This window comes from Lepidothrix coronata, unplaced genomic scaffold (assembly GCF_001604755.1).
Source record: "Lepidothrix coronata isolate B3197 unplaced genomic scaffold, Lepidothrix_coronata-1.0 Scaffold173, whole genome shotgun sequence".
Classification (NCBI taxonomy): Eukaryota; Metazoa; Chordata; class Aves; order Passeriformes; family Pipridae; genus Lepidothrix; species Lepidothrix coronata.
Window position 1 is genome coordinate 593,527 of NW_016690353.1, and position 12,386 is coordinate 605,912.

A 12,386-nucleotide genomic window follows, 5' to 3' on the forward strand; every position below is an offset into this window, starting at 1 on the left:
CCTTTGCTGCTGTATCATTCTGAGTTGTCTTGGAGGGCTGAGAAGCACTTCTGGTGACACAAGGGAGAGTCATTTATCAGGGCCTAATTATAACCAATACGTGCAGATTTTCCATGGCAGCCTTGGCCTGGACAGAAAGCCAGACATGGCACAGGGTAACAAAAAAACAATCCATAAACATTTCCACTTCATCCCTCTGACTCACAGGCATCTCTGGACAGTGGACATTGATCAATAAATAAACCTTTTCCCATGGTGCTTGCTCCCAGACCCTCTGCTTCCCATGCTTTCCCACCTGCTTTGGAACAGGAGGTGTGGGAATTAATTCCTTTTAATTCCCACAGAGAATGACGACATAAGCACAGGCAGAGCAGGGGCTGTTTGTCTGTGCAAGGAACTGAGCTTGAGGCACCCTCGAAGCCATGGCCCACCCGAGGGCCAGGATCAGTCTCCAGCTCTGAGGTAATCCCAGCTTTATGGAAGAGGACAAATGCCCTTCCCAACACCACTCAGCACCTCCGAGGGACAGCAATGGGTGGGACAAGTGCCAGCGAGTTCCACGGATCAGGTGTCACTGATGGACACTGAGCCACTGACAGGAAAGGCAGGGTGAAAAGAGAGGTCCAGAAAAGGGAAACCAGAAAAGCAAATAAAAGCTGAGAGTCTTAAAGACGAGCACGGAACACGGATTCCTGCTCATTTGGATTTCTAATATCTTGTGCTGCCAGGGAAAAATCGTTTGACTGTTTTTTAAAACCTGTTTTACCACTACAGTGGCAAAATCTTTAGCCTCTGGCAGCTAATTTACAGGTGCTGCCTGGGTTGCAAACTGCCTGCTGTCCCCTTGCCAGATGGGAGAGCAGCTTGAAAATTTAGAGCTTCCTGGAATGTCCGAGGCCAGGTTGGATGGGGCTTGGAACAACCTGGTCTAGTGGAAGGTGTCCCTGCAGAGGAGGTTGGAACTGGATGATCTTTGAGACCCCTTCCAAATCAAACCATTCTGGGATTCTATGAAATCTCTGTGTCACATTTTTGTTGCCACTGAGAACTTGGTCTGACCTCCCCCAGCATTGAGGGACCCTCTGAAGTCAAGTTCATCACCACTGACCACGGCAAACAGAGGCATGCTGGGCCTGCTGGATTTCCTGGGAGCAAACAAGGAATACAGGCTATCCAGGAACACAAGCTGGGAAAAGGCTAAAGGCCTGGCAAGAACAAGGTTGCTGGTGGGTTACTGTACAGGAAAACTGAGATGGACTGTAATTAGAGTTGGGGTGGGTGCCCCAAGGGATCTCCAAGGCAGCCAGACACACTCAGCTTGTAGGGAGGAGTTTCCTCTACTACTGTTTAAAAGGCACATGTGCCAGTGAGGGCAAACCCTGTGGGGAATACAAACCCAGATGTGATTAAAGCCTGGAGGGTCAGACAGGGCATTAGCAGTCACTGATCCAGAGCATGGTAATGGATCTCTTAGATTACTACAAAACCAAGACTGATAGGACCTTTAGAGATCTTATAGGGACCTTAAAGACCATCTATTTGCAACCCCCTGCCATGGGTATGGATGCCACCCACTATACCAGGTTGCTCAAGTCCTACTCAGAAGACTTGAGTTCACCCCAGCTGCCCCACAACCTCCCAGTTCCACATCATCCACCCCTGGCTGGCACCTCTTTAATGCCCTTCCTAAAAACTCCCCAGTGATGGAACTCTGTGCCCAGGTCATCTACTCCGGTGTATAACCCCCTTTTCATTGGGAGGGTTTTGTTCTCATCCCACTCATCTTCGCTCTCATCTGACCCACTCCTCTGAGAGCAAGAATATGGAAAATCCTCCCAACAGGAGCTATCTAAAGATGGATGGACAAGCTTCCAACAAGGGTTTGGTGGCAGTTTTGCTCCTGCCCCCACCCCAGCTCAGAAGTGCCCTGGCCATCCCCTCGCAGGCACGCGAGAGACACGAGCACCCACCTTTGACGGTGACGAGCACGGAGCTGTAGGTCTGGCCCGCCAGGTTGGAGGCTGTGCAGGTGTACAGCCCGTTGTCCACCTGCTTGCAGAAGAGGATCTTCAGCACGAAGTTCTCCTGGTCATCCTCGTAGATGACGTGCCGCCGCCCCTCCGAAATGACCTCGTTGTCCTTCTTCCACACGATCACCGGCTTGGGCTCCCCCGTCACGTAGCAGCTCAGCTTGGCGTGCTTGCCCTCCGTGACGCTGCACGTGCGCGTCAGCGCCCCGAAGGTGGCGTTCCGAGCCCCCTTGGAGAGCCCCGCCGCCCGCTCGTAATCCCGGGAGAGCCCGTAGGCGATGCCGGACAACCCTTCGGAGTAAGACTGGGCAGAGGTCGAGTCCAGAGTGCCGTGGGAGACGTCCATCTTCCTGATCTCCTCCCGCCTCTTCTGCAAGTGGGACAGCAAGGACGCCGTCTTCCCGCAGCTGGAGTCGAAGTTGGCGCTGCTGCCCGGGTTGGAGGAGCCGTGTGTCTCCACCACCAGCGCGGCCGAGGCGCTGGCGGAGCCGATGAGGTTCTCTGCCCGGCAGGTGTAGGTGCCACTGTCCCCCAGCCGGGCACACTGGATGGTCAGAGCGTTGGACTCCCCGGCGGACTCGATCTGGAAGCGCCCGGCGTCCGCCTGGTTCCGCAGGTGCCTCCCGTCCTTCTCCCAGTTCACCGAGAGGGGAGGGCTGCCCTGGACCTTGCACTTGAACATGGCATCTTCTCCCAGGGTTACCTTGATGTTGGAGGGTCTCTGGATGAAGTAAGGGGCCTGCTCTGTCACCGTGGTCTCCTCCCCCACCTTGATGCTGACGGCGGCAAAGGCCTCCCCGATGGTGTTCTTGGCCCGGCAGATGTACTGGCCACTGTCCTCCAGGCTCAGGTCGTAGATCGTGAGCCGATAGAGATCCCCATCCTCCGTGGTTTTAAACCTCCCCCCAGACTGGACTGGCAGTTTGTCCTTCTCCCAGCTCACAACTGGGATGGGGTTCCCGATGATCTGGCAGCTCAGGGTGGCATCCTTCCCCACGGACACCATGAACGCCTTGGGCCGGGTCAGGAACCGGGGGACTCCGCTGAGGGAGCTGTAATCCATCCTGGCTTCCTTCCTAAAGGGGGAGAAACAAAATGTGTCAGGAGATAGCAGATTAGGGGGTGCAAGCAAAGAACTGCTGCACTCCCGTGGTATCAGAATGTTTGTCGTCTGGATCAGCCAGGTTTTCAATGTCCTTCTCAGGACGGGGGAGAAGGCCTTGGAATGTTTTTGGCCTTGAAGATTTCCTATATTTGAGGTTAACAAACTGCTGGTGGATAAGGGAGATCACTTCCCCATGGGAGGCAAATTAGACCTCTCTGGGCAGTTCATACAGAAGGAACATGATGGTCCCTTTCACTAATGCTCTGGAAGATATGGGCAAGTTCTGTAATCATAGGGAAACAAATGGGCATTAAATTCTGAGAGATGTGTCTAAACATCAAGATACTTCCTCCATCATAGAGCCACAGAATGGTTTGGGTTGGAAGGGACATTCAAGATCATTTTGGGTTGGATTCCAACCACCCTGCCATGGGCAGGGACACCTTCCACTATCCCAGGCTGCTCCAAGCCCCATCCAACCGGCCTTGGACACTTCCAGGAATGGAGCAGCCACAGCACAGGTTGCCCAGAGAAGCTGTGGCTGTCCCATCCCTGGAAGGTTTCCAGGCGAGGCTGGATGGGTCTTGGAGCAACCTGGGATAGTGGAAGGTGTCCCTGCCCATGGCAGAGGATTGGAACCAGATGATCTTTACAGTCCCTTCCAACCCAGACCTACCTAATAAGAGAATCTCTGATTCTATTATTCTGTGATTATGCTCACAGGAGTGCAAAGCCACGTGAAGGAACTGCCCCAGGGGATGGGCACAGCAATCCAGACAGTGCCAGCCTTCTCCAGAAGAGCCCCACACGGCTTAGGGATTACAGGAAAGATGTTTCATCCTCTGCTTATTCTCAGCTGCCCTCAGAGGGACCCGTGCACTGACCTGCAGCTGTTTGATGATATGGACCAGCCAAGGGGATGAGGCTTCAGCAGAGTTGAAAACTAAAGCTCATGGCAATTCTGGAGCCACTGTGTTCCAGGAAAGCCCAAAGCAATCAGTGGTGCTGATCTTCACAGCCACGTTCACTCACACATGGACTTTATCCACCCCTGTGCTGTCAGAGATCAATCCAACAGCAACCACCTCCTTCAGGGCACCTCCCCCAAGACCCCACAAACATTCCTTCCTTCTTCACTGCTCCTCCCATGCACTCCTGGATGTTCTTTCCCTTCTGCTGGAGTCATTCCACCTCTAACCCTCCAAGGGACCTTTTGCAAGGACTGGGTAGTATTTACTTTGGCAAGTGTAGCACAGCTAAAGATCTGCTCTCAACCCCACTGACACCAGTAACTGTGCACCAGCTGACTCTCTCTGGGAGCAGGATTAGACCTGCTGATGGTGCTCTGTAAGGAATTTGAGCTTCCCAGCTCCAAACCTCTATGGAAGTCAAAGAATCATGGAATAATCTGAATTGGAAGGGACCTAAAACATCATCTATTGCCAACCCTCCTGCCATGGGCAGGGATGCCACCCCCTAGACCTGGTTGCTGAAGACTTCAATGCACCATTTCTCTCTAAGCTGTTTTATCTCCTTGGCCTCATTATTCCAGACATCCCTGTCCTGAAAAGCTCCTGTCTGAGCTTTAGGAATGGTCCTACTCGGGGGTGATCACAGTGCTGCTCCCACATCTGTGCTTTTTCACCTTCAAAGTGCCACAAAAAGCAAAGGGACCAGGGCTCTGCGTGCTGTAACTCAGAAAGGAAATAAAACCCAGTCACTGAGACAGAAATATCCTTCTTAATCCTCCAGCAGTTTGGTTTCCCTGCTGGCCACACATCCACCCACTCTCTCACCCAATGGCAGGTGCTCTCACAATCCCCCTCCAGCTCCAGCAGAAATCAGTAGGAGCAGGCCAAAAAACCTGCTTTCATTTCTTAAATCACCATTTTCCCATTCTTCTCCAGCTCCTGTCAGCGTATTAATGTTAATGTGGAAATCACTGGTGGCACCAGGGAGAGGGATTTGGATCAATCTGCTGCATGACCTTGGGAAAAATCACTCGTTTTCCCTGTTTCTTGGCTCCCCTCCTACTTCTTCATATCAAGACAGGGATAGTCTTGATAGTCATTATGAAATAATTACATTCACAGTATATATATAACAATGTACTTGCTGAAGTATACAGCAAGTCATGAATGAAAATGAGTAAAATTTCAATTTTCATTCCATTTATGCTGCTGAGGATTGAAAAACACGTATTGCCATCAAAAATAAAGACTGGGAAAGTGGTCACAAAAATACCAAATGATATTTTTTAAAAGAGCTCAAGAAACTTTTGGGCCATGCTCTCAGGGACAGGGAGGGATTGTTGGGGTGCCCTGTGCAGGGCCAGGAGTTGGATTCAATGATCCTTGTGGGTCCCTTCCAGCTCAGGATGTTCTGTGATCATTATTATCATTGAAGATGCTATTGTTGAGCCAAGCTTGCAACTTCATTTGGGTCACAGACCTAAGGCAAAACCAAACCTGGTCTTCTTTCTATATTTAGCAGGAAAAATACACCATGTCCTGTCCTATCCTGTCTCTCTCACTCCAAAGAACATACAAAATGACAAGAAGCAGTCAAAGACTTTTCCCTTTGGATGAGATTGTTCTTTTCTAAACTAATTTCAGTTGCTTTTGATTCCTGGCATGAAGCAAATTTCATTATTCCACCACAAAACTTTGGAGATTAAAGAAAATGGTTTCAAATATTAAATCTGGGAGGGGAAAGAAAAAAAAGTAATGGGGGAAATCATTTTTAATAAACACTAAGAGGGTAAAGAATGATTGACTTGAAGTCATTAGTGCCAACACAAGCTGACTTTCTGTTAATGGACCACCTTCAATACTAATTGCAACGAACACACAGCTCTGGTTTTCTCTTGGTCTAAAAGTGGTCTAGGAATCAGTGAACTAGTTTGAACTCCTTTAGTCCCCCTTAATACCTCCAACCTCTGCCCTCACTTGAGCTTTAAAAACGTGTTTTCCATAAACACCTGCAAAGCTGGGGGCAGAGAAGCTGCATGAATGGTTTGAAGGCACAGATACGAGCCCGGGGCTGGAGCCAAAGTACACTGAAGTCAGTGGAAATTTCCACTGAAGCCAACTGATTGACAATCAGAGTCTTCTGCTAATTTGGGGAAGCACCGTGTCAGTGTTCAGAAGGGGATGCTGAGGTTCAAGCTGTACTCTGGAGAGCCCAGCAGCACCATTCACTACATGAAATAAGAGTTAACAATGAAAACACGGGCTCAGAGCTCATGTCCCTGAACTTTCAGGGCCATTAATTTGGATTTCAGGCTGCACTGTGCCATCAAAGCACTTGGATTTATCTTCAGGAGACATTGCCATGTCGTATCCTTCCTGGGTCCCTGGTTGTCTCTGATAGATGTGTCACTCAGACTCATTTCAGAGTCAAATCCACAGAGTCAAAAAGAGAAAAAAAAAAAAATAAATAAATAAAGTTGCTTCAACTCTCCACCAAACTGAGCCCTGCATTACATGGAGAAGTGCCTGGAGCACTGGGATGGCTACAGACATGAGAGGTGCCTGCTTGGGAACCAGCCAGGGACTTCCAGCAAACAGTGGCTTCTCTCAAACCACCTTTCTTACCCTCACCTGGAGCCCAGGAGATGTATCCATGCCTGGAGCAGAGCTCTGCTCTGTGGAAGCGTGGAAAGGGCTCTCAAAGGCTGGCTCTTACAAGAGCAGGAATGCTGACCACTTCCTAAAGCTCTCGTGCATCCTCCTCCTCTCTTTTCCATGCTAAGCAGTGCCCAAACACAGCCCAGGTACCTCTGATAGTGAAGAACAGCCAAAACACAGGGAAGCTGCTGCACCAGCTGCCTGTTGCTTTTGCTCCTGAACCAGACTGATGCACCAAATCCACCCAAGACACTTCTTCCCAGTGGCCTCAAGGCCCAGCCTCCCTCTCCTGTTGCTCCCAAACACTTGGCTGGTGTTTGCAACTCCCTTCTCTCCATCAGCAGGAGCCCACAGCCCTCCCAGTGCAGGGTGCAGACCCCACATCCCTCGGTGTAACCAGCACCTCCCCCAGCTTCCACCACCTGCCCTCACACTCCGAGCTTCTTACTCCATTATGAATGGCTGGGATCCAGAGGAAAATCCAAGGATCAGTGGAAACAGGGCTCATTGCTACCTTTTACCTTTATTTCTGACATTGTCAGAAAGAAAAACACGGTTTATTCCTTGCTCTGCTATTGAATTACTTATGTAAATAACAGAAAGACACTCAAACTCTTGGATCTTCAGTCCCTGTCTGAAAAAGGGGTAAAAAAAATCTTGTTTTATGGGTGCTGAGAGCATGAAATCCAGTAACAGGCATGAAATCCTAACCTGTGGCAAGGATGAGGCTGCAAGAAGTATCTAACACATCTAACAGGCCAGACAGGCTGCATGAGATAAATCACATTTTATCTAATTTTAAATGGGATAAAATGCATCACGTTGGATTATGCTCATAATTATATTTAGGGGTAAGGAGAGAACAAACTTAACATGCAGAAAGGACAAGATTTAATGTTTCTACAGCATAACTTGTTAATCAACTTCTCAATCAACTTGTAACTTGTCAACCAACTTCATAAATAATTATATTAATTTAGGTTATCTATATGTTAAATTTAAACTTTTTAAAAAATCCAGTAACTCTTGAAGTTAAAAAAAATAATAATAACTCTCTGCAAGTGCCAGGACAGCTCCCTTGGAAGGGACAGGACTGACAACAAAGCATGAATAAACCAAGTCAATGCAGATGCCCTTTCCAATAAATCTCAGACATTTGCCAGTGTCATCTTTCCCCATGTAATCCCTCTGTGATTAATCATTTGCAGCAGAGATCACATTCCCATCTGGGGTAATTCTGAGCACGCCAAAGGAAAACTGGCAGCACTTGTAATTTTAATTATGTTGTTATTCATTCAATTTTTCACTGGTTTGCGTTTGGGGGGAAAGAGGCAGAAGTGCCCAGACCTGTCAGATAATGCAAATAAATTCACTGCCCAGGAGCCAAACTCGGCCATGCAGCCACCCAAGGCCTCCTGCCCACTCCTGTCCCCTCCACTTCCAGTCTCTGCCCAACACCTGCTTCCCCTGGACGAGCAAAGAAGTCCCTTGCAGTGGTTTCTCCAGATCCTCTTGGAGTACTCAGAGGTGGAGCTCGTCAGGAGAACCAGCAGGAGATGGAGAGTCCTGGTGGTGGTGCCACAGAATCCCAGGATGGGTTGGGTTAGAAGGGACCTTAAGGATCGTCTCATTCCACCCCCTGCCACGGGCAGGGACACCTTCCACTAGCCCAGTTTGCTCCCAGCCCCGTCCAACCTGGCCTTGGACACTTCCAGGGGCAGCCACAGCTGTGGCAGCCACAGCTTCTCTGCGCAACCTGTGCCAGGGCCTCCCCACCCTCACAGGGAGGATTTCTTCTCAACATCCCATCTAACTCTAACCTCTGGCACTGGGAAGCAATTCCCTGTGTTCTGTCCCTCCACCCCTCATCCCAAGTCCCTCTCAAGCTCTCCTGGAGCCCCTTTAGGCCCTGCAAGGGGCTCTCAGCTATCCCTGGATCCTTCTCTTCTCCAGGTGAACCCCCCCAGCTCTCCCAGCCTGGCTCCATCTCCTGACCTCCTGTGGTTCACTGTGCTCTGCTGGCTCATGGCTTGGTCTCATGTTGCTTCATCGATGCTGATCTGGACCTGGAAAGCCTTCACCAACCCCCAAGGACTCAGAGGTCTCCTCCCATGGCATATTGCCCCCCCAAGCCATCAGCAGCTTGTGATGATGCTCTTTGGCAGGAGAGGACAGAGGTGGCAGGTTATTCTCTGTCCAAGCCTTTCACTTGGGTGGTTAGAAAGGGAATCCTCCCCACCCTGACTCCGGGCAAAGTGCAAAAAGCACCGTGCAATTCATTTCCTAAAACATTCCAGAGGCAAAGGTGGTCACGAGTTGCACACCTGCATAAAGGAGACTCTGGGGATGTAAAGCCCAAGTGAGGATAAACCTAAACCCAAGAGATCACCAAAGCCCAAGCACAGATTAGAAGCACAGAGGCTCTCTCAATACCACATGAATGCCCACCATGCTCCAGTTTGCTCGTTTTCTTAATGCTCTTTTACCCTTTCTTTACCCAAGTCAAAAAATGCTGATTTGGGGTATTTTTCTTGCCTTTAGATCTCATGTTTCCAGGATTTTCTCTGCAATACCAACTTCTAAGCCTTGCACTCCTTCCTTTCCCGATGGGAAGGGCAACATTCACAGGGAACCTCCCGCCTCTGGATCCTGAGCTTTCAAAGAACATCACTAAAGCAGAAGCTGCAGATAAAAATCAAGGCAGTGCTGGTATTACTCCAGTTTACATGACATCTCTGCGTGTATTGTTCTATCTAAAAACATCAGGAAATGGAATCCGTGGGTGGGGAGGGAAGTTGGTGGGTCCTCAAATGGGAAATGTGGGTTTCCTTTGATGCTTAAGATCCTGCTGAGGGGAAGCAGCAGTAACCCCCTGCTGCCCTCCTGCTTCCAACAGCCTCCCAGGGAATGGGCAGCTTGGAAATAGCACCAGTGTCCGGTGTCAGCTGCGGGCTGGGTGACATCAGATGGGCTCTGGTGGGGGCCCGGGAGCCACCCCAGCAGACAGGGTGCTCCGAGGGTGAAATGCACACCAGCACACCCAGAGCTCCCTGCCCATCACAGCCCTAAATCAGGAGTAAGCACAGATTTGCACCAGCTCATCAACCCGAGATCCCAGAATTTATCCCATGCCCGTTTCAGCAGAGCAGGAACGGGATCTGTGGCCGAGGAGCTGGGCTCAGGGCTTAGCCTGGGCTACTCTGAATTCCACTTCAGTGAGGGACAACCCATTTTGGCACGTTCAAAGGTCACTGGATGAGCTTTCCGTGGTGGATCCATCTCCCGCACTGGAGATGTCGGACGCCGAGACCCTGCGACACACCGAGCCTGTTGCAAGGAGCTTCTAACTGGGTGCAGGGTAAGGCTGGTCTGCATTCCCTGCCATCTACTGCCTCCATCATAATCCAACACCCATGGGAGATTCCTTTAAGGGAAAGTTCACAGCAGGTCAGGGGCTGACATGGTGTCAAACACGGTGAGCAGCCCCCGGGGGAAAAGGCTCCGCTCGAGGCAAGACCATCTCACAACTCTGACCTTCAGGGTAGGGCTAAAAATGTACCAACGGGTTCAGAAAGGACCTGCCTGACCTTGTGCTCCCATTATTAATCCTTTATCGATAACCTGGGCGTTTCCAGTGACTGGTAGCAAGCAGGAGCCAAAACATTTAGACAATTCCAAAAAGAACCAAGAACAAATCACATAGTTTGTGAAATCCACTGGGCAAGGCAGTCAGATCACCTTCTAGCATGTTAGTAGCATGCACTTATTGAAAAACATGGGAAACTGAAGGCACTTGGATGATTTATATGCTTAAAGCACATATTATCTTTCTTCCTGGATATAAACAGACCTACTGCTTGCAAAGCTCTTCCCTCTTTTAAGCACTTTCCAACAACACACCAACAGCTCCAAGAGCTCCATGCAGCAAAGGGACTTCATCCTACTTGCAGCATGGGGGCTTCACTTCAGATTCTGCCTTCAATGGAGCTCTAAAACCACCCCAGAAACTTCCAGAGGCCTAAAACTGCTCAGATCAGCCCCTCAAGATTCCACGGCAGCACCTTCCCCTTCTATTTTTCTGAGCCTAAAGGCAACAAGGCTGATCTGAAGTAAGAAAAGGCTAAAGCACCAGGGAGGTGTCAGGCTCACAGTGATGCTCATTCCTGCTCCGTAGGGGTGAGAATGGAGGAGATGAATGGGGGGAAAAGGCAAAAATTCTGGGTTCGCCACCCCGGGGACAGAAAAGGAGCGACTTAAATTCTGGCAAATTCACCACAAAAATATTTCCTTACAAATTTCGCCTGACTGGCCTTTGCTTTACCCACAGCCCTGGAGGGAAGCAGCTGTGGCAGATCCCAGAAAAAAAAAAAAAACAGACTTGCAGAGACAGGAATGGTCTGGGTTCAGCACACGTGTTTCCTACGGGAGGCAGCCGCGGGATCGCAGCTCCCACACGGACAAAGAATTCCCTCGGTGACAATCGGCAGCGGCTCCGACCTAAGCCCTCGTATTTTAACGAGTGGACGTCATTGTCATTACAGTCACTCCACCCCATTGAGCTGGAGGGCCCAAAATAGCCTCAGCTGTCGGGCTCCATCTCCCCCCATCCCTCGTCAGAGCCCTTTGGAGGACCGGGAGGAGGGTGGGGGGTTGCAGAGTGAATCTGTGCTGACACTGGGCAGGAAGGGGGTAAAAAAGCCCTGGCTGGAGAGAAAAGCAGCTCTGAGATTATGCCCTGGAAATGAAACTTTTCAAAGCGCTCCTTGCTGCCACTTCTCCACAGGAACCACATGTTTTCCAGGCTTTCCAAGCACTGCTGTCTCAAATTTGGGGACAAAATGTATCCAGCAGAATCAACAGTTTTAAACTTGATTCTTCTCTTTTCTCCTCTCCTCTGGAGGATGATCTTTGCTCATTTGATTACGTGGCCAGAAGTAATTAAGCAAAACACTCCACATTTGGTTTGGAGCGGAGGAAGGATGGATTTACTCCCTGTACCTTCAGCTTCATCCCCCAAATATGTTTCATAAAGCAAGACATACCCCAGCACGGCACAGAAACAACCTCACCCCTCCCTCAGCTGCCAACACTCTCCACTTCCTGCTGGAAATCAGCATCCCCAAAAATCCACCTCTCCTTAGCTGAAGGCTTAGGTCTTACCTGGAGTCTTGTCTGAGTCTGAGGAGAACAAAGCTCTGGGCAGGGCAAGAAAAAGCCGATTCCTACTGAGATGACAGAAGGGGGAAGAGGGAAGAGGGGAACAGAGGACATGGGGAGACCATGTTGGTTTGGGTTTCCCCCCCCCTTCCCCCTCCAGGAAAATAAAACAGAAACCCCAGCGATGGCAGGGACGTGCGGCAGAAGGTCCCCCCAAGTCCCCCAGCAGTGGCTTTGCTGCCCGGGGTTAGGCTGTGCCACCCCCTCCTCCCCACCCCTCCCCTGGGTTGTCCTCCCCCAGTCAAATTGCTGACGTGCTTTGCTTTCCCTCTGCAGCCCAGCTCCAAAATAGCTCTGGGTGTCATTTACCGGGGAGATTAAATTTCCTGCAGGACAGGGGCGAAAGGGCAGCGTTTTAGGGACTCGCTGGGACACTCCAGCAACAGGAGGGGGGGAAAAAAAAAA

General features: G+C 50.3%; 1 protein-coding gene across 1 annotated transcript in view; it reads right to left on the bottom strand.

Annotated features, from left to right (window-relative positions):
- The window catches only part of OBSCN (obscurin, cytoskeletal calmodulin and titin-interacting RhoGEF), a 187,812-nt gene extending 175,685 nt beyond the window's left edge, over positions 1 to 12,127 (bottom strand). Inside the window, 2 exon segments of the mRNA XM_017830010.1 lie at positions 1,971 to 3,106; positions 11,925 to 12,127. Coding sequence (XP_017685499.1) covers positions 1,971 to 3,093 — 1,123 coding nt within the window. The 5' untranslated portion in view covers positions 3,094 to 3,106; positions 11,925 to 12,127.
- Positions 12,128 to 12,386: the final 259 nt, after the last annotated feature.